The 27,842-nt window shown below is 45.6% G+C and overlaps 1 protein-coding gene across 7 annotated transcripts; it reads right to left on the bottom strand.

The window, feature by feature from the left end:
- Positions 1-1,486: 1,486 nt before the first annotated feature.
- On the bottom strand, positions 1,487-27,569 carry GPKOW (G-patch domain and KOW motifs). Of its 7 annotated transcripts, none has more exons than XM_057538343.1 (12): positions 9,994-10,183; positions 9,054-9,208; positions 8,830-8,954; positions 6,959-7,068; positions 5,960-6,173; positions 5,459-5,591; positions 4,677-4,803; positions 4,348-4,471; positions 4,187-4,256; positions 3,567-3,652; positions 3,316-3,473; positions 1,488-1,843 (listed from the first exon to the last, which is right to left on the bottom strand). In XM_057538343.1, exons 1-11 carry the CDS (start codon positions 10,149-10,151, stop codon positions 3,342-3,344), a joined length of 1,434 nt encoding a protein of 477 aa, XP_057394326.1. In that variant the 5' UTR covers positions 10,152-10,183; the 3' UTR covers positions 1,488-1,843; positions 3,316-3,341. The 7 variants fall into 7 exon arrangements, 6 of the variants coding, with proteins under 6 accessions (XP_057394326.1, XP_007182724.2, XP_007182721.2 ...); XM_007182662.3 differs by lacking the exon at positions 1,488-1,843 and adding an exon at positions 27,436-27,569 and having other exon boundaries at positions 3,134-3,473; XM_007182659.3 differs by lacking the exon at positions 1,488-1,843 and adding an exon at positions 27,436-27,567 and having other exon boundaries at positions 3,134-3,473; positions 9,994-10,467.
- Positions 27,570-27,842: the final 273 nt, after the last annotated feature.

Genomic DNA, 27,842 nt, shown 5'->3' on the forward strand with positions numbered 1-27,842 from the left:
GATTCAACAGATGCCTGCTGAATGAATTGGAGCAATAGGGGTAACCTGGTGAGGACGTAGCTTTCCAAGTTGTTGGATACTTTCTCTCTCTGCTTGATGCTACAAACATAGAGATTAAGAGGCCCCAGTGTGGGAGTGGAGGGGAGCATTCCCCGGCTGAGGAAGCAACGTCAGAAATGAAGGGCCTACCTGTATATTTCTGCCACCAAACTCAGCCCCACGCAGTAGTCCCAATCACCCAAATAATTCACTTCTCTCTCAAAAGGCAGAGAAGCTGCTTCTTGAGTCTGCTGCCACACATTCCTGGTTCAGTGTCTGGACAGTTTTTTAACAGAGGTTGCACCCTGCCAGGGAAACTTTTGGAGACTTGGCAGAAGAGGCAGATGCTTTTTCACCCACATCTTGCTCAGACCCTGTGATGTGGAAGAAGCCAGTCTGGACAAATTGTACGGGTCATGGTCCCCGGCTTGTGAGTGGTCTGTGGAGAGTTCATGGGCTCACAGAAGCTGTCGTTGCAGTAACCACTGCCGAAGGGGCAACACTGGCAGCAAGCACAGCAGCTGAGAAAACTGCACAGACTCAAAGGGTATTTGTACACAGTGAACAAGGGGCAGATTGGGAAAGCTTCCTGATATTGTCTACGCTTCCCGGAATGTAAGGAGCCCTGTCCTCAAACTGAGGGATCAGGAGGGATCCTCTCAGGGGAAGCATGTAAAGCCCCAATGATCTGCCCCGGGGGGACCAGGTGCTCTGCCGAGGGCTAGGCCTTCTGGACACAGGGCCATATGCAAGAACTTCAGGCCCCATTTCCAAAGGCAGGCTCAGGAGAAACATTAACTCCAGGAAATCAGATCTGATGAAAGATCTGTTTTAAGTGTCATGGTGCACAGAGGAGATGGAGGGATTTGTCTGAAACTGCCAGGTTATGCCACATTGCAGGGCAGACACATGGGACCGGGGCGATTCCCCGAGGAGCTTTCTGTCCTTCTCAAGGGCATTACCAAGATGGATTTATTATGATTTGGAGAAAGGAGGCGGCCTTCTTGACTGGGTGAAGCACGTAACAGCATAGGAAACTGATTTCTGGGTGTGCCAAATAGGGAACCTCTAGAACTCCCAACCGTTCCCAAGATTTTTAAAAAAATATTTATTTATTTATTTATATATTTATTTATTTTTAAATTTTATTTATTTTATTTTTGGCTGCGTTGGGTCTTCATTGCTGCGTGCGGGCTTCCTCTAGTTGCGGTGAGCGGGGGCTACTCTTCATTGCGGTGTGTGAGCTTCTCATTGTGGTGGCTTCTCTTGTTGTGGAGCACGGCCTCTAGGCACGTGGGCTTCAGTAGTTGTGGCACGCGGGCTCTAGAACACAGGCTCAGTAGTTGTGGCGCACGGGCTTATTTGCTCTGCGGCATGTGGGATCTTCCCGGACCAGGGCTTGAACCCGTGTCCCCTGCATTGGCAGGCGGATTCTTAACCACTGCGCCACCAGGGAAGCCCTATTTATTTATTTTTGGCTCACGCCAGGTCTTTAGTTGCGGCACATGGGATCTTTTTTTTTTTTATAAATTTATTTATTTATTTTTATTTTTGGCTGCATTAGGTCTTTGTTGCTGCGCGTGGGCTTTTCTCTAGTTGCGGCGAGCGGGGGCTACTCTTCGTTGTGGTGTGTGGGTTCTCATTGGGTGGCTTCTCTTGTTGCAGAGCACGGGCTCTAGGGGCGCGGGCTTCAGTAGTTGTGGCTCGCGGGCTCTAGAGCGCAGGCTCAGTAGTTGTGGCACATGGGCTTAGTTGCTCCGCGGCATGTGGGATCTTCCCGGAGCAGGGCTCGAGCCCATGTCCCCTGCATTGGCAAGCGGATTCTTAACCACTGCACCACCAGGGAAGCCCCATGTGGGATCTTTTAGTTGTGGCATGCGGGCTTCTTAGTTGTGGCACTCATGTGGGATCTAGTTCCCCGACCAGGAACATGAGCCTCCTGCACTGGGAGCGTGGAGTCCTACCCACTGGACCACCAGGGAAGTCCCCTAACCCTTCCCAAGACTAAAAATACAACTCAGCCTGGAATTCCAGGGCAGCGTGTGCAATCACGATGACGACTCAAGAACGAGCAACTGGTGGTGGGGGTTTGTTCTCTGGTATCTGCCTTAACAACCCTGTTTGGCTAATCTTGAAAACAGAGTTCTGGAATTAAGCAGGGACGATAAAAAAAAAGTAAATCGGTCTGTGTAAGTGTCCCTCATATTGGGGTTACTATACTGGAAGGTTTTCTAATCATCCCTTACCTTACTGGGCACACTGATCTGGCCAACTCACTGTCTTTCTATACCTGCTCATTTTGGCTCAAAAGGGTAGTCTGCCTCTGCTTGGCAAGGACAGAAGCTCACCTTTATTATCCTGCTTGAGGGGGAAGGGTTTAAATTCTCCACAGCTGTGCTGTGTTCTGAAGCATCAGGAGTTTATAGCAGAAGCCTAGATCTAACTCAAATACCATTAATTACATCAATGACTTAGTGACTGGGGATGATTTAGAAACACTTGTGCCTAAAGTTCTGACTTCCCCTGATTTTTTTTTTTCTTCCCTTGTTGATTTTGTATGTTAGGCCATTAAACAGGAAAAAGGATTCTCTGGAACCCTTTAATGGAAAAAGGATAACCTTTTTGAGAATCCAGTTACCTGGAGCAACCAGAGAGATTCTACCCGAGACAGACAAAACTTTTTCACCTTCAAAGTTTTGGGACTAAAACGGGGGCCCCGAGATTAACTGGCTCCTCTGGAAAGTAGTGCTAACACGTCCCATTGGTGGGGAGAAGCCTCCCTTCCACTTGACTCCTGTCACAGGCTCAAGATATCCTCTGGGCATCTGCTCTGGACCAAAAGTAAAAGCAGAGCCTGCTAGATTCTTGCTCAGAAAGTTGTCCAGAGATGTGGTGTTCCAGAATCCCTAGTCTCTGCTCGGGGACAGTGTTCATAGCTTCTGGACTCTGATAGTGAGCTCGGGAGCGGATGGATCCTTCCACTTGGTGAGCAGCCCAAGCTAGGCGGTGGGGCTGAAAAGACTGGTTCCCAGCTCAATCAGCGCGGCTCCCATCTGCACTCACAGCTCAGCACACCATTTATGATCTCTTCGTGTTACAAAGCATTTGAACTGGTTTTTATTATATACTAACTTCTGGTAAACACTGGGTTTGTTTCTAGCCTCCCTTCTGGTCCATCCTGTCCCAGGGCTGCACTGCAAGTGGAGGGCGGAACCATGACCCACCCCCCACCTTCGTAAAGGCAGGCTTTTCACACTGTACGGGATTGGTAACAACCTGGGGGATGGGAGTGTGTCCACAGGTCAGTCCTCCGAGTCGCTGGGGCCCACGTACTGGCAGATGGCATCATAGTGAAGCTCCACCACCCGACTCTCTCTCTGCAGCTGTACAAGAGCCCGGCTCTGCTCTCTGTCCCGGTCCAGCAGGCGGCCCACCTAGAGTAGGGGCGGGTGGAGTCAGCAAGGCCAACTCAGACTCAGGGACATTCCCTGAGTGCTTCTGCGCCCATTCCCAGGTCTTGGACTCACCCTTCCAGCCCATGGCCCCAGAACCACCATCACCCGCTTGCCCTGGACCTTGGGGACCAGGGTCTCCAGCATGTCTTCCCTCAGGCCTGTGGATAAGGAGAGGGGAGTGAGGCCCGCAGCAAGAGCCAGCCCAGTCAGGGTCCTGTCAGAAGGGCCTTTCCTGTATTCCCTGGTGCCACTCTGTGCCTGTTGACAGATGCGAGGCCCCCACATCCATTTCACAGAGGAGGAAACCTAAGGAGCAGTTCCTGGCAATAGTTGTAATAAAGGGAGCATTTATGTATGATGATGATGGGTGGGGGTGATAACAGACACCATTTATTGTGGGCACGTTGTATGCCCTGCCCTGCACGGGGAGCTTACACACATCCCTACAAGGCACCAGTTATAAGAGGGAGAAATAGGTTATCTCCATGCTAATTTTGCAGAAGAGGAAAGTGGGGCCCAGATATTCACCATCATGGAAGCGTCTAATGATATGTTAGAGGATGCTGGGCCTTGCAAAAAACTTAACTCTGTCCAACCTCCCGCCTTTGCCTGGGCCAGGCTCTTGGCCCAAGACAGCCGTCTCAGTCAGCCTCCAGGGTGATAACGACCCAATGGCCATCCCTCAGACTCACCTTCCAGGACCTGGCCTTCATCTGTCCGACACACACAGGTATCTGGGCTCAGGACATCTTCGATTGTCATCTGGGGAAAGGGTCAGGGGACATGAGAATGTTAGAGAGCTAAGTGGGCCCAGTCCCTGGGGAGGAAGCGGACCCAGGTGCGGGGCTCTCACCTTGGTGTTGTAATACTGGCCACCCTTGTGCAGCTTGTCCACAAACCGCACACGCAGGTCCCTGTGCAGCCAGTGCTGACTCCTGGGAGCTGCTTTCTCACTCTTGGCTGCAGGCGCATCCTGTCTGTGGAGCGGGGCCAACACCAGGCTTAGTTCCTTATCAGAGGCACATTCTGGTCATCCCACCTTCGCCGATGTCTTAAAACCCACTCATAATGCCATTCCTAGTTCCTTCTAGGCACGTGCCTTGCCCTAGAAGCCTTCTCTGACTGCTGGAGCCTCCCCACAGCCCTGTCCCCTACCCCCATCTGAGATGCTCAGAGTCCCACCGGTCTGGATGGTGTTTCCGCTTCCTCGCTGAGTCCTCCTGCCGGACGTGGAGGTCCTGATGCTGAAGGGCCTTCCATGACGAGGTTGTTCCGTTCTGTTGCCTTGGGGAAGTTTTGCTCACCTGGCCTGTTCAAGCGGGTGTGGAGAGAACCAGGAAACAACCTCAATGTCTCCCTCTCTTCCCTTCCAGGCCACACCTCAGCCTCAGGCCACCTCCCATCTGCCAAAGTGCCCGTCTCACCAACAAGCCTTTGCCTGGGCTATTAGAATGCTCTCCCCTTCCTTTCAGCTGTCTCAGCCTCCTTCAGGAAGCCTTGCTCAACCACCCCAGCCCGTCCTGTCGGCGCTTACCTGAGTCAACTGCCTAGGGCGGGCTAGGGAGTCCTGGAGGGCTGTCGGCTCCCATCTTCTACGTGCCAAACTGATCCATCCTACTGACGTGCCTAGAATGCCTTTCTCCCCATCATGCCCTAGTCCTAGCTGCTCTCAGTCCCTAGCAAAAGAGAGGTTCACCACCCCAAAGAGACAAAGACATCCCAAGGGTAGGAACTGGTTTCCACACTTGTTCCTTCCTCCTCAGAAAGAGGCTAAAGACCCAAGGGTACTAGATCAACCTCTCTTCAATCAAACTGAATAAACCACTATGTTCACTCTTACCTCTTAACTCTGACCAGAAGTCATCCTTGCCAGGCAGACCACTGTCCTGCCCCTCTGCAGATCTAACCCCCCGCCCCAGGAATACTTCTCCAACTCCCCCAGCTAGGTTAAGAGGCTCACTCACTTGGATCCAAGGAGTTCTTGTCAAACTCCTGCTGGGAGACAGGCCGCAGGCAGTACTCACTAACCGTCACCATGCGGCTCCCCACAGCCAGACGGACCATGGCCCGAGCATTGTCAGGATCGAGGCCTTCCACCTAAGGTGTTGGGGGGGAGAGGTGAGTGGACCTGACCCACGTTCCTAGGACCACGCTGTCCACCCTTCCCTCTAATAGGCCTGACCCCTGGGCCTCTCCCAGCAGACTGTGGGGCTTGGATACACTTTAAGTATGTAATCCTCAGGGACTTGTGGCATATGGCATTCTCTCCCTTTTAGTTGAAAACTGAGGCTCAGAAAGGCCCAGCAAGTAGTCCTGAGTTATTGAATGAGGCGGCAGGCCAGGCAGTCCTGAAAGACAAGGACTTCCGGCCTTTATACCCCAAACCCAATTCTGCCTCCCTCTGACCCTCATGTCAATTTTCCCTGCTGCCTGTCTTGGGCTCCAGGCACATCTTGGTTCCTTACCTTCCCATAGAGGCCTCGGTGAGGGCCAGAAAGGACCGCCACAGCTCCTCCAGGCGCCAGTCCTTGAGGCTGGTCTTCCTTATCCTTCTCTGGCTCCTCATCTGGCCTCAGCAGGTGGTGGGGGCCGGTGGGGGCCAGGGCCTGGACCTCAGTCAGGTTGGCGCCCAGCCCTAACCCTCTGGGCCTCAGTGAGTTGACACGGGGCTTCACCACTCTGCAGGGAACACAGAATATGGGCTTGTTGGGGGGATGCATCGGTCTTCAGTGCTCCGTTCCCCAGCCCTACCCCCAACCACCACCCAAATCCCAACCTATCGATATGTTTGAGAGTATCCTTCCCAATCTCATATTAGGGACTATTTCTGACCTGCAGAAATGGCAATTTTATTTGGTTCAACCTAATAACCTATGGTGTATAACATCTATGACACAGTATTTACAGTGGGATATGAGGCAGATCCCAATAACCAAATATACTAACTTTTCTACAGGGGAAACCATGACTATTCATACCAAGCAAGAGAAACAGTGTCAATTCAGTTCACATTTGGCTGCCAAATAGTTTATGAAAAAAAAAAAAAGTTTGGTTTTCAGAATTCTTTACAGTTTAGAACTGTGGAGAACAGATTGTAATCTGTATGATCATGATAATAGCAAGTGTTTAGCCTATGCTTATCTGGGGCCAGGGCCTGCTGTAAGTGCTTTATGTGTATCATTTCACTTAACTCTCACAACAGCCCTGGGAAGTCAGTACTGTTATTATCCCCATTTTTCAGATGAGGAAGCTGATGCCCAGAGAGGCAATCTTTACATAATAGGATCTCTTAATGGAGTTTCAAAGGGCAAATAGGAGGCTTAAACAGTAGTGGAAGGGGCTACTGAAATACATAGGGTGGTAATGTGCCCTCTCCCTGCCTGGATGGTTCTAGGTGGGCGGTAACCATGGGGGTCTGTTCCCTGGCCCGTCTGCTGTCCCCTGCCCCTACCCTAGAAACTCACTGATTGAAGGTACGGCCGATGCCCTCGCCAGGTTTCCAGCCCATGCCCCGCAGCATGGCCAGCCCATAGGCCTCTACAGGGACTGCCTCATAATCAGCCTCCTCCGGCACCTATGGGTTTAGGCAGAGGAAGGACGGTCAGGCTTGGCTTACAGTGGGCCCTCTGAAGTGTACTTGCTATCACCCACTGGGTGACCCTCGAGACTTCTTTTCCAGTCAGCTCAAGGGTGAATTTTTATTTCTTCTTGCCATCCCTCACTTTATTCCTCCATGTTCAGTCCTTGGACAAATCTTTATAAAGCACCTATTCTGTGCCAGCTACTGTTCTAGGTGCTGGGGATAAACCAGTGAACAAAATAGACAAAAACTCCTGCCCTTTGTGTGGCTTACATTCTAGTTGTGGAGACAGAATAAATAAAATTCATAAAACATGATATGCCAGGTAGTGATAAGTCATATGAAGAAAAATAAAGCAGGTTAAGGGGATGCAGAGGGCTGAAGAAAGGAGTGTCACTGAGTTGATATTTGAGCAGAGACCAGAAGGAGAGACAGAGGGAACCCTGAAGATAAGAGTCCTCCAAAGAGAACAGTAAGAGCAAAGGCCCTGAGGCAGGACAAGATCTTCTATGTGTGGAGAGAATTGTGAAAGTCAATCTGACTGAAACAGATGTGGAGGCAAAGAGGGGCACGATAGGGTGGCAGCCACAGGGGGATGAGTGAGGAAGTTACTGCAATAGTCCAGATGACAAATGCTGGTGGCTCAGACCAGAGAAGTGGTAGTGGTGATGGTGAGAAGTGGTCATATTCTGGATGTATTTTGAAGAGGAAGGATGGATGGAACTGTGATCAACTGAGATGCGGAAGGCTCTGAGAGGAGGGAAAATTAGAGAAAGGAGGCCAAAGCTGGAACAGGATGGAGAGTGAAGTGAAGGTCTTTTTAAGATGAAAGATACCAGAGGATGTCTGAAGGCTGATGAGAACAGTTCAGTTGAAAGAGTCTCTCTGGTGTGGGGCTATAGGAGAACTAGGACCCAAACAAGCATTGCCAAAAAATTGTGAACAAAGAGGTGAAAAGTAGGGTCCATGGGTATGAAAGACAGACTTGGTTACTTCTGTGGACACATCCCTCACCTCTCCTGTTATCACCTCCCATCATCACTCCCTCAATTCTTTATATTCGCTCTAGACACACCACAGATTGTCACTGATGGACACACACCATACCGATTTTCTGCCACCATGCCATTGTCTGGGTGGTTGCTGCCATTAGGAGCACTCACCCTCCTCTTCCCTCTCACTAAACCCTACCTGTCTTCCCGGCCTCACTCCTACCACTCTGATCTGAGTCTCCATCACCTCTAGCCTGGACTGCTGCTCTCCTTGCCTCTGCCTCTGCTTACTAGTCTGTTCTGCTCATAGCAGCCAGAGAGAGCCTGTCAAATCATAAGTCTTGTCCCTTCTCTGCTCAGAGCCCTCCCATGGCTCTCATTCCACTCAGAGTAAAAGCCCAAGTCCTCACCATGGCCCACTTCTGACCTCACCTACTACCCTTCCCTGTCACTCATTCCACTCCAGCTACGTTGGTCTCCTTGATGTTCCTCAAACACTCCAGGCAGAGTCTACCCTCAGGATCTTTACATTTCCTGTTCCCTTTGCTCATCTCCTTCAGATAATCCCAGAATCCAAGTATCTTTTCACACCTCAGTATCTGGATTCATTTGTTAATGCTTCCAAAAAGGATGGAAGGAGGCAGGGCGAGGCAGCAGGCCTTTAGTACACACACAGACTCTGCCTGCTGTGTGCAGGGACGCAAGTCCTGGCAGACAGGGCAGTGAGAGACTGGGGAAGGAGGGAGGCCAGGGGCCAGCTCACTGTCTCAGCCTGGGGTTCGCTGTCTGCCCCTTCCCCGTTGGGGGTGCATCCTTTCTGGATCATGGGGATAGCGAGCGTGGGGTCGACACCTGCATTCTCTCTCTCCTCCAGAGACTTCGTGGATTCTAAAGAAGAATGGGAGGGAGCAATGAGGTTCCACCCTATCCTTCCATTTTCCTCCCCTTCTTCCTTCACTAGGGCAAGGCAAAGGAGGGATCACTCACCCTCAATGAGCTCCTTCACAGCCTGGGACAGCATCCCATCCACCAAGACCTCAGTATGTGTGGATGGCCCAGGGGCCTGGGTCGGTGGCTGCCTGAGATGGCCATTCTGGATCAACGGGATGACAAGTTCCTTGGGGGCTTCTGAGGGCTGCACACTGATGTGGACACAGAGGGGGTGAAGTTGGGAGAGTAGCACAATCAGTGAGTTCTGAGCCACAACCCTTCATTCAGAAGAAACACAAGAGCCAAACACACCCCCAGCCCCATTGACTACACCCTCCCTTCTCCTGGCTGGCTCTCCTGTTATATCTCTGGTGGTGCTTTCTTTGGATCCTCTCCCCCACCCCCAACTCTTAAATGTCAGTGCCTTCGAGGAATCAGTCCTCAGTTCTGGACCCTCTGTTCATCCCAAGACCCACTTCCGTGGCTTCCACTATGACCTAAAAATCATCATCTTCAGCCCAGACTCTCTCCCCAGCTCCAGGCTCCACACCAGCCTCCTGGATGGTTGATTCTCTTCTGGAAGTCCCTCCCTCAGACTGTCCTTTCCGAATTAAGCTGACGATCGCCTCCCACAACCTGAATCTGCCACTCTATCCTGCTCCCCGTATGGGAGAAGCCCCATCGCTTCACCTGGGACACTAGGAGTCCCGTCATTCTCCCCTCCTTTCCTTCTTTCAGAACGCACGCTCCTCAGGGTTCTCAAGGCCTAAAGACACTCCCTCTCAGGAATACATCCTCTCCTCTCAATCCCCTCGGCCAACAGGTCCAATTTCCCCACCTCCCCTACTAACTCCCTCCTTCTGAGCTCCACGGATTTTCTCCGGCTGTGCTTCAGACTTCCCAGGCCACTGTCACCAAGACAATCAACTCAAGATTCCACCCTCCCGCAGGCACCCACCGCACCGCGTTCCAAGGGATGAAACACCCAGCGCTTCACCTCTGCAGCTCCCTCCCTTTCTCGGTCTTCAAGAAATCCTTCTCCGGAGCCGCGTCTCCCGCCAGCCGTCTCCGGGCGGACGTGCGATTGAAGCTGAATGAAATTGGGGCACTGAAGGCTCCCGCAGGCCGCAAAACACCATCTTTGGCGTCCGCCATTTTCCCCTCTTCCCAGGCCGGCGTGCTGCTTGCTGGGAAGTGTAGTTTGCGCTCGCTTTGCTGGGGCTTGACCACCAGTGCTTCAACTACCTTTCCTAAGAAACACTGTGGCACCCCCAGGCGAAGGCGGATAGGGGCAGTAGGAAGTAATTGCCGTTCTTTTTACGTCACAAGAGTGCGTGGCGCCAAGCGTACAGGGAAATGTAGTTCTTGGGGAAGGTAGGCGTGGTAGAAGGTGGCTTCCTTCTTGCTAAGTCGTCACTCCTTCGTGTAGGCGTTTATTGGTCGCCTACTGTGTACACGTTACTGTGCCCTACTGGTGTGGGAAATGTAGGTAAAATAAATCATTAAGAAAAAAATCTGGGCTTCCCTGGTGGCGCAGTGGTTGAGAATCTGCCTGCCAATGCAGGGGACACGGGTTTGAGCCCTGGTCTGGGAAGCTCCCACATGCCGCGGAGCGACTAGGCCCGTGAGCCACAACTAACTGAGCCTGCGCGTCTGGAGCCTGTGCTCCGCAACAAGAGAGGCTGCGACAGTGAGAGGCCGGCGCACCGCGATGAAGAGTGGCCCCCGCTTGCCGCAACTAGAGAAAGCCCTTGCACGGAAACGAAGACCCAACACAGCCATAAATAAATAAATCATTTTTTAAAAAAAGAAAAAAGAAAAAAATCTGGGCTTCCCTGGTGGCGCAGTGGTTAAGAATCCGCCTGCCAGTGCAGGGGACAAGGATTCGAGCCCTGGTCTGGGAAGATCCCACATGCCACGGAGCAACTAAGCCTGTGCGCCACAGCTACTGAGCCTGCGCTCTAGAGCCCGCGAGACACAACTACTGAGCCTGCTCACCTAGAGCCCATGCTCCTAACAAGAGAAGCCACCACAATGAGAAGCCCACGTACCGCAACGAAGAGTAGCCCTCCCCGCTCTCCGCAACCAGAGAAAAGCCCGCGTGCAGCAACGAAGACCCAACGCAGCCAAAAATAAATAAATAAAATTAAATAAATTTATTAAAAGAAAGAAAAAATCTGTGAGTGCCAGTTGTGTGCAATAATAAATAATAGACATGTAAGTGGTACCTACAAGATGACAGATTTAATAGTGGATAAACTCTAGATTCAAATACAGTTGACCTTTAGATAACACGGGTTTGAACTGTGAGGGTCCACTTACACATGGATATCTTTCACTAAATAACCTACTACAGTACTACATGATGCAAGATTGGTTGAATACGAGGATGCAGAACATGGAGAGCAGACTGTAAAACTATACGGGGATTTTAGGGACTTCCCTGGTGGCCTAGTGGTTAAGAATCCACCTGCGGGGGCGGGTGTGGTGTGATGAATTGGGGGATTGGGAATGACAATATATACACTAATATGTATAAAATGGATAACTAATAAGAACCTGCTGTATAAAAAAAATAAATAAAATAAAATTCAAAAAAACAAGAATCCACCTGCCAATGCAGGGGACACGGGTTCGAGCCCTGGTCCGGGAAGATCCCACATGCCGCGGAGCAACTAAGCCCAAGCGCCGCAACTACTGAGCCTGCACTCTAAAGCCCGTGAGCCACAACTACAGAGCCCACGTGCCACAACTACTGAAGCCTGCGTGCCTAGAACCCGTGCCCTGCAACAAGAGAAGCCACCGTAATGAGAAGCACGCGCACTGCAACGAAGAGTAGCCCCCACTGGCCGCAACTAGAGAAAGCCCGTGCACAGCAACGAAGACCCAACACAGCCAAAAAAAAAAAGTTATATAGGGATTTTAGACTGTGCTGGGTCGGTGCCCCTAATGCCTACATTGTTCAAGGGTCAACTGTATTAATAAAATAGTCTGGCCTCCTCTCTAGAGGCTCCAAGTCTAGTGGGGAACAATGACACTCAAAACGGATTTTTAAAAAAGTAGTTCCTACCAACTTTAAATATGTTGTGAGAGCCAGGTCCTAAGCCCTCAGAAGATTAATGAGACAGACTCCTGTCTCAAGAGTTTGTAAAGTAGAAGAGTGATACTTAAACAAATAGTCACAAGAAAGAATACTACAAATCTGCTAAAAATTCATCCCAAGGAAATCATCCAAGATGTGCAAAAGTATTTTTATATGAGATTCATCAGAGTATTATTTATTGTAACAAAAGCTTGAAGACCACTTAAATGAACAACAAAAGGGCTAAAAAGGCTAAATGAATTACAGCACATGGTTTGGGTGGAACGAATATACTAGAGCCTTTAAATATGAAGCTATACATATAGTTAAATGAAATGGGGACATAGTCACAATGTTTGGAAAGTAGAATAGTATGGTGGGTCAGAGGTTGCTCTTGAAAACAGGAAGCCCAATATTCAATCAATTTTGTGGCCCTGTTTTGAGGCTTACAAGCCCTGGGCATCCTGGGATGGGCCCTGGTATCTCAAGGGAGAAGCCATCTTGGTTTTCAAAATATACAACAACAACAAAAACTTTAAATTTTTATTTTGAAATACTTTTAGACTAGAAGAAATGTTGAAAAAATAGTACAGAGAGTCCCTATATATCCAGATCCCCCCTAAACATTTTATATAACAATAGTATAATTATCATAATCAGGAAATTAACATTGATGCAATACAATTAACTAAATGATAATTTTCTGTTCCAGGATTCAATCTGGGATCATACTTTGCATGTAATGGTAATGCCTTTTTTAAAAATTTTATTTTATTTTATTTTATTTTTGGCTGTGTTGGCTCTTTGTTGCTACGCACGGGCTTTTCTCTGGTTGTGGCGAGCGGGGGCTACTCTTCGTTGAGGTGCGCAGGCTTCTCTTGTTGTGGAGCACGGGCTCTTGGCGTGGGGGCTTCAGTAGTTGCGGCGCACTGGCTTAGTTGCTCCGCAGCATGTGGCATCTCCCCGGGCCAGGGATCAAACCCGTGTCCCCTGCATTGGCAGGAGGATTCTTAACCACTGCACCACCAGGGAAGCCCTGGTAATGCCTTTTTAAGTCTCCTCCAACCTGTGAAAATTCCTGTCTTTCCTTGTCTTTCATGACCTTAACATTTTTGAAGAGTACAGTTCAGTTATTTTGTAGAATGTCCCTCAGTTTGGGCTTGTCTGATGAGTTCTCACAATTAGGCTGAGGTTATGGGTTCCTGGCAAGAATGACACAAAGGTGATGTGCCCTTCTCATCACATCATATCAGAGGGTTCACAATATTATATCTTATTACTAATGATGTGAACATTGCCTGGGAGGTAAACTGTCCATGGCTGAAGTGATACCCATTTCCTGAAGCAGCCACCTGAGATAGTGTGCACAATACAGGCTTACACAGGCTAGGGCCAGAGGTCCCTGAGGGTCTTGCCTTCTGGGTTGGTTCACACCTGGTCTCTGACTCACTCCTGACATGTGCCACAGAGCTCATGCCAAGTCCTGATGCAAAACTTCGTGGTGAAAATGTAATGGGAGAAAAGATACTTTTTTCCCTATCTTTCCTTCATTCTGAAAACAAAATCAGGAATTTTTTTCTATACAAGCACTGAGAAAAGTATTTGCTTGCCATGCAATGAAGGAAGAATATGAAAGTTTTGCAAATTCAACCATTTATTCTTTTGTTCATTGAATAAACATTAATTGAGCACCTACTCTGTTACATGCCCTTCCTTCAAGGTACTCATATAGGATTATGGGGAAAACCCATGGTTACGAGTGTGGTTATGGCTGTAGACAAACAGGGCTGTGGGAAGGGGTGGCTGAGAAGACAGAAGGGGATTAGTTGTACATGATGCCACTTCTAAGAGGGGCTGAAGATTTTAAAAGCTTTCTAAAAGATGGCAGGAAGCGAAGCTGGAGTGATGTGCAGTGGTTTGGTCATGGGTAGCAAGGAATTCGAGGCTTAGGACTTTCTGCTGCATGTGATGAGAGAGTCATGAGAAGGTTATGTGACATGACAAAATTTATGTTTTAAAAAAGTAATGTAGGGGGACTTCCCTGGTGGCGCAGTGGTTAAGAATCCGCCTGCCAGTGCAGGGGACAAGGGTTCGAGCCCTGGTCTGGGAAGATCCCACATGCTGCGGAGCAACTAAGCCTGTGCACCACAACTACTGAGTGCTCTAGAGCACGCGAGCCACAACTACTGAGCCTGTGTGCCACAACTATTGAAGCCTGTGCGCTTAGAGCCCGTGCTCCACAACAAGAGAAGCCACCGCAGTGAGAAGCTCACGCACCGCAATGAAGAGTAGCCCCCGCTCGCCGCAACTAGAGAAAGTCCACGTGCAGCAACGAAGACCCAATGCAGCTAAAGTAAATTAAAAAAACAAAAAGTAATATAGGGACTTCCCTGTTAGTCCAGTGGTTAAGACTCTGGCTTCCACTGCAGGGGGCATGGGTTCGACCCCTGGTCGGGGAGATCCCGCATGCCATGCAGTGTGGCCAAAAATTAAAAAAAATAATAAAGTAATGTATATCAAAGGTATAGGGACAATGTACTCAATACACAAAGAACTCCTGTAGTTCAATAACTATAAAAGGCAAGCAACCCCCAACTGAAAAATGGGCAGTGGACATAATTAGGTGGTTCACGAAATGGGAAATACAAATAGCCATGAAGCACATGTAAAGATTCTCAACCTCACTAATACTCAAAGCAATGCAAATAAATAAATAATAAAATGTTCTTCATTTAACTCATTGGTAAAGACCAAAAGTAAAAATGACAAATACTTCTGTGGTAAGTTCTCTATGCCAATTGCCCAACTAAGCACTCGTTTAGTCCTCCAAAGGATTCTGTGAGGTAGGAACTATTTTAAAAATCCATTTTACATATAAGAGAACTGCAGCACAGAGAGGGTAACTGAGTTGGCCAAGATCACAAAACAGTAAGTACTATGGATGATGCCCAGAGTTACTAAAGATGGAAGAAAATGGGCACGTTCATACACTGCTGATAGGGGCACAAATTGATTCAACATTTATCAGGGTCAGTATAATAATATATATGCCTTCCCTGACCCAATGACTCCATTTCTAAGAATAGATCTGAAGGAAAGAATGGAAAATTGGGGCAGGATGTTCTGTATGCTAATGAGTGAATGTATGTTATACTTTTACTAAAAAGGTTTAAAAATTCTTCATGGCTTGACAAGGAACAATAGCTACAATATTTCGTTAAATGGAAAAAGCAATTTGAGGAATATGTAGGGGATTTCTGGGAAATTAATAACGTTCTCTTATTTAACATGGTGAGAGTCACACAGGTACTGTACTGATTTTACAATTTGTCAAACTGTTCATGTATGTTGTATGCATGTTCTTCTCTATTAGGTATATTTCACTTTTTTAAAAAATAGAGAAGCACTTACAGAATAGTAGCACTAGGAGCTTGGTAGACCTTATCCTCAACAAAGCAACCTTAACTAGTGAAAGTTATTTTTTAAAACAACACTTTAAAGTCTCTGGGAATTGCATAAGGGCATACAGGAAATGGAGAAACATTTGTTCAAGAAACTCCAATAAATCACTGTAAGAACACCAAGAGTCTGGCTCTTGAGCCATGACTTGCTCCCTCCCTGCACCCCAGCTCAGTGTGACAAAAAGAAGCTCTACTCCAGGACAGTGTGGCCAAGAACATGGGGCTCTCTCTCCCTCCAGCTCCCAGTCTAGGGCAGTGATTTCTCCTCATGAGGGGTAGGCTACCAGCATGTCTCATCTCCTCCAGCCCCATGTTACAGAAGCTCTATTCTGGGAACGCATGACTAAGAGGTGTGGCGCTCTCTTCTACCACCCAGACCCCATTCTTAGGGTGGAAGCTTTACCCCAGTGTGGCAGACCAAGTATACTGGGCCCCAATTGCCCACTCCACAGCTTACTGTTAGAGTGGGGGTTCCACACTGGGAAAGACAAGCAGATAATGCCAAGGGATATAACCTCCCCAGCATCCTGCTCATAGAAGAGGAGTGTCAGTCACTCCAAGAGAAGTGGGCTTCTGATCCACCCCCAGCTCTTGAGGGGGAGTACAAAGAACAGACAGTTTAATAGCTCTCCTTAAGGGGACTGACTTTATTTGGACAGAAAGTCAAGAAGTTAAAGAATAAGGGCTTTATGAGCAATTAAGAGGCGGCTGGTATCTCCAAGATAGCAACAAGCAAAACAGAGAGAAACAGCTAAGAAGAATCCTTCTAGGGTCAAAGCAAGCCACAAAGACTGCTCTCAAAGACTACACCATACTTATACCGGAAACATTGTAAATCAACTATTCTTCAATTTAAAAAAAAGATTTAAAAAAAGACTACCCCATATTTTAATTGAATAAGGGGCCTGACTTTAATTGAATAAGACTTTAATTGGTTAACTGGAAAAAATTATGCACCAGGGTACTGTAAAAAATTAGTACCGGTTAAGCTAGGTGTGGTATCAATACAGGCAGACCAGCCAGAAATTAAACCAGGAGATCAGGGAAAGAAACAAAGAGAGCCTGGATAAAAGCAAGGCCATCCCAGGGTGACTGTGCTCATGCCCAAGCCTGAACCCTTTGAAGAAGGACATCAGGTGGAAATAGATTTGACTAAATTAGTCCAGTCAAGTCACTAAACAAATAAACAAGCACAAGAAAACAAAAATGGGCAGATCGGTATCTAGAGTTGCTATAATATATTATCTAAAATGTTCAGTGAAATATGCAAAGAAACAAGAAAATGTGACCCATACATGGCAGGAGCAGGAGGAACAGGAAACAGAAACTGTTAGAGGGCCCAAATGTAGGACCTAACAGATAAAGACTTCAACGTGAAACAGGAAGGAAGGGGGCAGGGCACAATCTTTAAAAGAATGGCATACCAGTTGAGGATAAGACATAAACTGGTTAGAACCAACTAGGTCCAAGATGGCAGAAGATTCAACTTCCAAGAGACCTTGAGCCTCATTATATGCTCATTTTGATATATTAGCATATGCTAAATGACACACCCACAGGCACCATGACAGTTCCGAGGCTAAACATAGAAGGCCAAAAAGTAGGTGTTAGCCCAAATCCTGGAAATCCTTGCCCCTTCTCCAAAATAGTTGGAATAATCCTCCCACTCAGTCTACAAAATTACTGAGCCCAAAGAAACTAACCACCCCATATTTCAGGGCCTCTCGCCTTCTGAGCTGGTCCACACTGTGTCTGTGGAGTGTATTTCTCTCAGGGCCACTCTCGCCTTTTGAGACAGACTGCATTCTGTCTATGGAATGTGTATCTCTCTAAATAAATCCACTTTTTACCTATCACTTTGTCTCTCACTGAATTCTTTCTGCGATGAGACATAAAGAACCGGAGCTTCATTAAGTCCTGAGACCAGCTGTGTGATTTCAATTAAAAGACAGTGGGTTTAAGTCCCAATCTGGGTTTCAGCTGGACTTGAGTTCCAGTCTGAGGTGTACGGTTTCAAAAACAGCTATTAAATTTGTTCAAAGAAGTAAGAAATCATGTATAAAGACATAAGGGAGGAAAAAGTGATGTGATGACAGGAGCAAAGAGAAAGAGATTGGAAGATGCTATGCTTCTGGCTTTGAAGATAGAAGAAGGGGCCACAAGCCAAGGGATATAGGTGGCCACTAGAAACCAGAAAAAGCAAGGAAACTGATTCTCCCCTAGAGCCTCCAGGAGGAATGTAGCCCTAACAACACCTTGAATTTAGGAACTCTGACTTCCAGAACTGAACCAAGATGGCAGAGTAGAAGGACGTGCTCTCACTTCCTCTTGCGAGAACACCAGAATCACAACTAGCTGCTGGACAATCATCGACAGGAAGACACTGGAACTCACCAAAAAAGACACCCCACATCCAAAGACAAAGGAGAAGCCACAATGAGATGGTAGGAGGGGTGCAATCAGAGTAAAATCAAATCCCATAACTGCTGGATGGGTGACTCACAGACTGGAGAACACTTATACCACAGAAGTCCACCCACTGGAGTGAAGATTCTGAGCCCCACGTCAGGTTCCCAACCTGGGGGTCTGGCAACAGGAGGAGGAATTCCTAGAGAATCAGACTTTGAAGGTTAGTGGGATTTGATTGCAGGACTTCGACAGGACTGGGGGAAACAGAGACTCCACTCTTGGAGGGCACACACAAAGTAGTGTGTGCATTGGGACCCAGGGGAAGGATCAGTGACCCCAGGGGAGACTGAACCAGACCTACCTGCTAGTGTTGGAGGCTCTCCTGCAGAGGCAGCGGTGGCTGTGGCTCACTGTGGGGACGGGGACACTGGCAGCAGAAGTTCTGGGAAGTACTCCTTGGCGTGAGCCCTCCCAGAGTCCGCCATTGGCCCCACCAAGGAGCCCAGGTGGGCTCCAGTGTTGGGTTGCCTCAGGCCAAACAATCAACAGAGAGGGAACCCAGCCACACCCATCAACAGTCAAGTGGATTTAAGTTTTACTGAGCTCTGCCCACCAGAGCAACAGTCAGCTCTACCCACCACCAGTCCCTCCCATCAGGAAACTTGCACAAGCCTCTTAGATAGCCTCATTCACCAGAGGGCAGACAGCAGAAGCAAGAAGACTACAATCCTACAGCCTGTGGGAAAAAAAACCACATTCACAGAAGGACAGACAAGATGAAAAGGCAGAGAGCTATGTACCAGATGAAGGAACACGATAAAACCCCAGAAAAACAACTAAATGAAGTGAAGATAGGCAACCTTCCAGAAAAAAGAATTCAGAATAATGACAGTGAAGATGATCCAGGACCTCGGAAAAAGAATGGAGGCAAAGATCGAGAAAAGGCAAGAAATGTTTAACAAAGACCTAGAAGAATTAAAGAACAAACAAACAAAGATGAACAATACAGTAACTGAAATGAAAACTACACTAGAAGGAATCGACAGCAGAATAACTGAGGCAGAAGAACGGATAAGTGACCTGGAAGACACAATGGTGCAATTCACTGCTGCAGAACAGAATAAAGAAAAAAGGATGAAAAGAAATGAAGACAGCCTAGAAGACCTCTGGGACAACATTAAACGCAACAACATTCGCATTATAGGGGTCCCAGAAGGAGAAGAGAGAGAGAAAGGACCAGAGAAAATATTTGAAGAGATTATATAGTCGAAAACTTCCCTAACATGGGAAAGGAGATAGCCACCCAAGTCCAGGAAGCGCAGGGAGTCCCATACAGGATAAACCCAAAGACAAACATGCTGAGATACATAGTAATCAAAGTGGCAAAAATTAAAGACAAAGAAAAATTATTGAAAGCAGCAAGGCAAAAATGACAAATAACATACAAGGGAACTCCCATAAGGTTAACAGCTGATTTCTCAGCAGAAACTTTACAAGCCAGAAGGGAGTGGCATGATATACTTAAAGTGATGAAAGGGAAGAACCTACAACCAAGATTACTCTACCCGGCAAGGGTCTCATTCAGATTCGATGGAGAAATCAAAAGCTTTACAGACAAGCAAAAGCTAAGAGAATTCAGCACCAACAAACCAGCCCTACAACAAATGCTAAAGGAACTTCTCTAAGTGGGAAACACAAGACAAGAAAAGGACCTACAAAAACAAACCCAGAACAATTAAGAAAATGGTCATAGGAACATACATATCGATAATTACTTTAAACGTGAATGGACTAAAGGTTCCAACCAAAAGACACAGGCTTGCTGTATGGATACAAAAACAAGACCCATCTACATGCTGTCTACAAGAGACCCACTTTAGACCTAGGGACACATACAGACTGAAAGTGAGGGGATGGAAAAAGATATTCCATGCAAATGGAAATCTAAAGAAAGCTGGAGTAGCAATACTCATATCAGATAAAATGGACTTTAAAATAAAGAATATTACAAGAGACAAGGAAGGACACTACATAATGATCAAGGGATCAATCCAAGAAGAAGATATAAAAATTATAAATATATATGCACCCAACATAGGAGCACCTCAATACATAAGGCAACTGCTAACAGCTATAAAAGAGGAAATCGACAGTAACACAATAATAGTGGGGGATTTTAACACCTCACTTACACCAATGGACAGATCATCCAAAATGAAAATAAAGAAGGAAACAGAAGCTTTAAATGACACAATAGATCAGATAGATTTAATTGATATTTATAGGACATTCCATGTAAAAACAGCAGATTACACTTTCTTCTCAAGTGCGCACGGAACATTCTCCAGGATAGATCACATCTTGGGTCACAAATCAAGCCACAGTAAATTTAAGAAAATTGAAATCATATCAAGCATCTTTTCTGACCACAACACTATGAGATTAGAAATGAATTACAGGGAAAAAAAGGTAAAAAACACAAACACATGGAGGCTAAACAATACGTTACTAAATAACCAAGAGATCACTGAAGAAATCAAAGAGGAAATCAAAAAATACCTAGAGACAAATGACAATGAAAACACGGAGATCCAAAACCTATGGGATGCAGCAAAAGCAGTTCTAAGAGGGAAGTTTATAGCTATACAAGCCTACCTCAAGAAAAAAGAAAAATTTCAAATAAACAATCTAACCTTACACCTAAAGGAACTGGAGAAAGAAGAACAAACAAAACCCAAAGTTAGTAGAAGGAAAGAAATCATAAAGATCAGAGCAGAAATAAATGAAATAGAACCAAAGAAAACAATAGCAAAGGACAATAAAACTAAAAGCTGGTTCTTTGAGAAGATAAACAAAATTGATAAACCATTAGCCAGACTCATCAAGAAAAAGAGGGAGAGGACTCAAATCAATAAAATCAGAAATGAAAAAGGAGAAGTTACAAAAGACACCGCAGAAATACAAAGCAACCTAAGAGACTACTACAAGCAACTCTATGCCATTAAAATGGACAACCTGGAAGAAATGGACAAATTCTTCCTAGACTGAACCAGGAAGAAACAGAAAATATGAACAGACCAATCACAAGTAATGAAATTGAAACTGTGATTAAAAATCTTCCAACAAACAAAAGTCCAGGACCAGATGGCTTCACAGGTGAATTCTATCAAACATTTAGAGAAGAGCTAACACCCATCCTTCTCAAACTCTTCCAAAAAATTGCAGAGGAAGGAACACCCCCAACCTCATTCTATGAGGCCACCATCACCCTGATACCAAAACCAGACAAAGATACTACAAAAAAAGAAAACTACAGACCAATATGACTGATGAATACAGATGCAAAAATCCTCAACAAAATACTAGCAAACAGAATCCAACACCACATTAAAAGGATCATACACCATGATCAAGTGGGATTTATACCAGGGATGCAAGGATTCTTCAATATACATAAATCAATCAATGTGATACACCATATTAACAAATTGAAGAATAAAAACCATATGATCATCTCAATAGATGCAGAAAAAGCTTTTGACAGAATTCAACACCCATTTCTGATAAAAACTCTCCAGAAAGTGGGCATAGAGGGAACCTACCTCAACATAATAAAGGCCATATATGACAAACTCACAGCAAACATCATTCTCAATGGTGAAAAACTGAAAGCATTTCCTCTAAGATCAGGAACAAGACAAGGATGTCCACTCTCACCAGTATTATTCAACATAGTTTTGGAAGTCCTAGCCATGGCAATCAGAGAAGAAAAAGAAATAGAAGGAATATAAATTGGAAAAGAAGAAGTAAAACTCACTGTTTGCAGATGACATGATACTATAGAGAATCCTAAAAATGCCACCAGATAACTACTAGAGCTAATCAATGAATTTGGTAAAGTTTCAGGATACAAAATTAATGCACAGAAATCTCTTGCATTCCTATACACTAATGATGAAAAATCCGAAAGAGAAATTAAGGAAACACTCTCATTTACCATTGCAACAAAAAGAATAAAATACCTAGGAATAAACCTACCTAGGGAGACAAAAGACCTGTATGCAGAAAACTATAAGACACTGATGAAAGAAATTAAAGATGATACCAACAGATGGAGAGATATACCATGTTCTTGGATTGGAAGAATCAATATTGTGAAAATGACTATACTACCCAAAGCAATCTACAGATTCAATGCAATCCCTATCAAATTACCAATGGCATTTTTTATGGAACTAGAACAAAAAAATCTTAAAATTTGTATGGAGACACAAAAGACCTCGAGTAGCCAAAGCAGTCTTGAGGGAAAAAAACGGAGCTGGAGGAATCAGACTCCCTGACTTCAGACTATACTACAAAGCTACAGTAATCAAGACAATATGGTACTGGCTCAAAAACAGAAACATAGATCAATGGAACAAGACAGAAAGCCCAGAGATAAACCCACACACCTATGGTCAACTAATCTGTGACAAAGGAGGCAAGGATATACAATGGAGAAAAGACAGTCTCTTCAATAAGTGGTGCTGGGAAAACTGGACAGCTACATGTAAAAGAATGAAATTAGAACACTCCCTAACACCATACACAAAAATAAACTCAAAATGGATTCGAGACCTAAACATAAGACCGGACACTATAAAACTCTTAGAGGAAAACATAGGAAGAACACTCTTTGACATAAATCACAGCAAGATCTTTTTTGATCCACCTCCTAGAGTAATGGAAATAAAAACAAAAATAAACAAATGGGACCTAATGAAACTTAAAAGCTTTTGCACAGCAAAGGAAATCATAAACAAATGAAAAGACAACCCTCAGAATGGGAGAAAATATTTGCAAACGAATCAATGGACAAAGGATTAATCTCCAAAATATATAAACAGCTCATGCAGGTCAATATGAAAAAGCAAACAACCCAGTCCATAAATGGGCAGAAGACCTAAATAGACATTTCTCCAAAGAAGACATACAGATGGCCAAGAAGCACATGAAAAGCTGCTCAACATCACTAATTATTAGAGAAATGCAAATCAAAACTATAATGAGGTATCACCTCACACCAGTTAGAATGGGCATCATCAGAAAATCTACAAACAACAAATGCTGGAGAGGGTGTGTAGAAAAGGGAACCCTCTTGCACTGTTGGTGGGAATGTAAATTGATACAGCCACTATGGAGAACAGTATGGAGGTTCCTTCAAAAACTAAAAATAGAGTTACCATATGATCCAGCAATCCCACTACTGGGCATATACCAAGAGAAAACCATATTTCAAAAAGACACATGCACCCCAATGTTCATTGCAGCACTGTTTACAATAGCCAGGTCATGAAAGCAACCTAATTGCCCATCGACAGATGAATGGATAAAGAAGAAGTGGTACATATATACAATGGAATATTACTCAGCCATAAAAAAGAACGAAATTTGGTCATTTGTCGAGACATGGATGGATCTAAACACTGTCATACTGAGTGAAGTAAGTCAGAAAGAGAAAAACAAATATCGTATATTAACGCATATATGTGGAACCTCGAAAAATGGTACAGATGAAATGGTTTGCAGGGCAGAAATTGAGACACAGATGTAGAGAACAAACGTATGGACACCAAGGGGGGAAACTGGCGGGGGGGTGATGGTGGTGGTGTGATGAATTGGGCGTTTGGGATTGACATGTATACACTGATGTGTATAAAATTGATGACTAATAAAGACCTGCTGTATAAAAAAATAAGTAAAATATAATTAAAAAAAAAAGACGGAAGGAAAAGTATAAGAGTATCTCAAAAATAGAGGACATCAATAAAGAAGTAAAGTTACAAAACGACCAAATGGAAATCCAGGAGCTGAAAAGTACTGTGAAATATAATTCATATTTCATGGCAAGACAAGGAAAATTTAAACATAAAAATTCTTCTCTGCCCTTTGGCCTCTTCTCTCCCCGCACTGTGCATTGTGCATCTGCATTGTGCATTGTGTATCTGCATTATGCATTGCCCAAACCTCTCCCATCAGCAGGAATACCTGCTCAACCATAAAGAGCAGCATTGAAACAGGAGGGAAGGGGGCAGGGCACAAACCTTAAAAGAACAACAGGGACTTCCCTGGTGGCACAGTGGCTGGGAATCCACCTGTCAATGCTAGGGACACTGGTTCAATCCCTGGTCTGGGAAGATCCCACATGCTGTGGAGCAACTAGGCCTGGGTGCCACAGCTGCTGAGCCTGCACTCTAGAGCCTGCAAGCCACAACTACTGAGCCCGCGTGCTGCAACTACTGCGGCCCACGTGCCTAGAGCCTGTGCTCCGCAACAAGAGAAGCCACCACAATGAGAAGCCCGCATGCACCGCAATGAAGAGTAGCCCCCACTCGACTCAAGTAGAGAAAGCCTGCACACAGCAACGAAGACCCAACACAACCAAAAAATAAAAAATGATATAGCCATTGTGGATAGGACAAAAACTACTTAGAACCAATTAGGTGCAAGATGGCAGAAGATTTGACTTCCAGTAGACCTTGAGCCTCATTATATGCTCATTGTAATATATTAGCATGCTAAATGACACACCCACAGGCACCATGACAGTTCTGAGGCTGACTATAAAAGGGCAAAAAGTGAGCGGTGGCCCAATTCCTGGAAATCTCCACTCCTTCCCCAAAGAGTTGGAATAATCCTCCCACTTGTTAGCCTATGAAATTACCAAGCCCATAAAAACTAACCACCCCATGTTTTGGGACCACACTCTGTCTATGGAGTGTATATCTATCTCCCTAAATAAACCTACTTTCCTTCTTGGGGCAGAGCCCCCTTGCCTGCCCACTTGTATCCCTCACAAGAGTCCTATATTAATAAGTCTACTTCTTGCCTATTGCTTTGACTCTTGCTGAATTCCTTCTGTGCTGAGACATAAAGAACCTGAGCTTCAGTAAGTCTTGACTTGAGCTGAATGACTTTAATTAAAAGACAGTGGGTTTGAGTCCCAGCCCATGGGTTCAAGTCTCAATCTGAGTTTTGGCTGGGTTTGAATCCCATCTGAGGTGCGATTGTGTTCTAATCTAATCAGACCAGGTGTGCAGGTTTCAGCATCAACAAGACAACTCCTTAAAAGATAATATTCCTTCTTGATCTTGTAACATGACCTATCATGATGATGCTTAGATATGGATTATGTAAACCATCAATAATACATCATTTGGGCTTCCCTGGTGGCACAGTGGTTGAGAATCTGCCTGCCAATGCAGGGGACACGGGTTCAAGCCCTGGTCCGGGAAAATCCCACATGCCACTGAGCAACTAGGCCCGTGAGCCACAACTACTGAGCCTGCGCGTCTGGAGCCTGTGCTCTGCAACAAGAGAGGCCGCGATAGTGAGAGGCCAGTGCACTGCGATGAAGAGTGGCCCCCGCTTGCCGCAACTAGAGAAAGCCCTCGCACAGAAACGAAGACCCAACACAGACAAAAATAAATAAATTAATTAATTTTAAAAAAAAGGAATCCCTGTCTTTAAAAAAAATACATCATTTGATGTACAGCCCTCTTTCTCAAAAAACATATAACTGTGCCTTGACTTCTAAGGGGTGGAACAGTTCTCAGAGCTTTCTCAGATGCTGTTCCTGAGTTATAACCCTCAAATTTGGCTTGAATAAAAATTTCCATTTCTTTCTTGGATTGACTGATTAGTTTTTCATCCACAGTACAATAACCAAAATGAAAAATTAACCAGAGGGGCTAAAGGTAGATATGGTCTAGCAGAAGAAAGGAGCAGTGAACTAGAAGAGAGGGCAATACAGATTATGCAATTTGCAGAACAGACAGTAAAAGGAATCAAGAAAAAATGAACAGAGCGTCAGACAAATATGGGACACCATTAGGAGCACCAACATATGTGTAACGGGGGTAGCAGAAGAAGTGGAGACAGAGAGAGGAGCAGAAAAAAATTCCAAAGAAGTAACAGCTAAAAACATTCTAAATTTCATGAAAAAAACTTTAATCTACATGTCCAAGAAGCTTAACTGACTCCAACCAGGATAAAGTACAAAGAGATAGATACTTAGGCACATCATAGTCAAAAATGTTAAAATCCCAAGAGAAAACTTGAAAGAACAAAGAGAAAAATGACTGATCATCTATTACACAAGGTAACCCCAATAAGATTACAAGCAGGCTTCTTATCAGAAACAGTGGGTCCATGAAACAGATAAGATCCTATTTAATAGTGAAAGTCTGTATACTCTGCACCCACGATCTGGAAAAAAACAATGTCTGCTCTTGCTACTTCTATTCAATATTGTACTTGAAGATCTAGCCAGGAAAAGTAGGCAAGAAAAAGATATAAAAGGCGTCCGGATTGGAAAGTGTTAAGAAAGGAAGGACAAGGAAGTTAAAAGAGTGAATTATTTCTGGCAAGGTCACCCTCCCTTAGGGGGAAGAGAGGGGAGGGTGTTTTAGGCAGATTACCTCACTAGTGCAGACCAGGAAAAATCACAGACTGATTGGCTTAAAATTCAAATGTAGGATAGCCTGAAACTACAGTTAGGTTAGTTATTATGTATCAGTGGGGCTTAGCACAAGTCACTCCATTTTGGGCTGGTTGTTTCTTTTTAACAAAAGAAAGAAGTAAAACCATCTCTATTTGCAAATTAATCCTAAGGAATCCACTAAAAAAACAATTAGAACTAATAAACAAGTTTGGCAAGGTTACAGGATAGAAGATCAATATACAAAAATCAATTGTATTTCTATAGACAAAAATGAAATTAAGAAAATAATTCCATTTACAACAGCCTCGAAACAATAAAATACTTTGGAACAAATTTAACAAAAGAAGTTTGAAAACTGTACTCTGGAAACTACAAAACATTGCTGAAAGAAATTAAAGACGACCTAAATAAATGGAGAGACATCCAATATTGACTCAAGGCTTGTGCTGGATTCTCAGCTGGCCCTGTCCATTGCTCTCCTGCAGCACCCATCCTTCTCTGCCACCCTCTCTCCCCATCCAGGAACCCAAGATTCATTAAGGAAGTCTTGGCAGGATGGACAGTTCAAGCTTCCCAAAAGTACACAAGGTTTTAAAAACCGACTTTATTTGCCATGCTAGGAACTCTGGCTGGGAGGCAAGGGGATATTGGGACAAGTGACTATCCATGATGTTATTGTCCTTACATTCCAACACTGAAGGGCTGAAGGATGAAAGAGGCTAAGAAAACCGTTAATGACCCTCCAATGAAACAGCATAGGCCTATCCCCCTATATATACATTCTAGCCTCATCTCTTTGAACTCATCCGGGCCTCGTTCACCATTTACTACTTAGGCAGTGACCCTCAAGTAATCATTCAGGCTCCGGCCACCCGAATGACCATCCTGATCCCGGCTTCTTAGCTAATAACCCTGGGACCAGCTATTTGAATAATCCTAAAGACCTTCCTACCTCCCTCTAATAACACGCAGATCCCGCCCCTCATATTAAACCGTTAGGCTCACCCTGCAGGGTGCTACTCCAGGATTCCGCTGCTGAAGATTCCAGGCCCCGTCCTCCAATCAGCCTATAAACTTCAACCTATTCCTGACCTTTCGAGCCGCTACCGCAGTACGCTTATAGACTCCACCTCCTTGACTAACATTCCAGGCCCGCCCCTTAGCCAAATGCCCGCCCCCAACCCTCTCCAGGCCCCGCCTCCTCAGAAATGCCACTCGAAACCCTGCTGACAAAAGTAAAGATCAAGCTCCGCACCCACAACTAACCTTGCAACGTTCACCTACTGCAGTAACCCTCTCTGTGTCACCTCCTAGAGGAATAATCTAGGCTAACCCCAGCACCCTCGAATCACCGCCAAAGCCCGTCCTCCCAGCTCACACCCATTGGCCCCACCCAGGGGAGTAGCTAACAA

Source organism: Balaenoptera acutorostrata, chromosome X (genome assembly GCF_949987535.1).
Source record: "Balaenoptera acutorostrata chromosome X, mBalAcu1.1, whole genome shotgun sequence".
NCBI lineage: Eukaryota > Metazoa > Chordata > Mammalia > Artiodactyla > Balaenopteridae > Balaenoptera > Balaenoptera acutorostrata.

Excerpts from the sequence above, each read along its gene's own strand:
- GPKOW (XM_057538343.1), bottom strand. The coding sequence starts at position 10,151 with ATGGCGGACGCCAAAGATGGTGTTTTGCGGCCTGCGGGAGCCTTCAGT. Across the intron at positions 7,069-8,829 it reads GCGAACCCCAGGCTGAGACA|GTGCCGGAGGAGGCTGATTA; the intron begins GTGAGCTGGCCC and ends CTAAACCCATAG. Across the intron at positions 3,474-3,566 it reads TGGGGCCATGGGCTGGAAGG|GTGGGCCGCCTGCTGGACCG; the intron begins GTGAGTCCAAGA and ends CCCCTACTCTAG.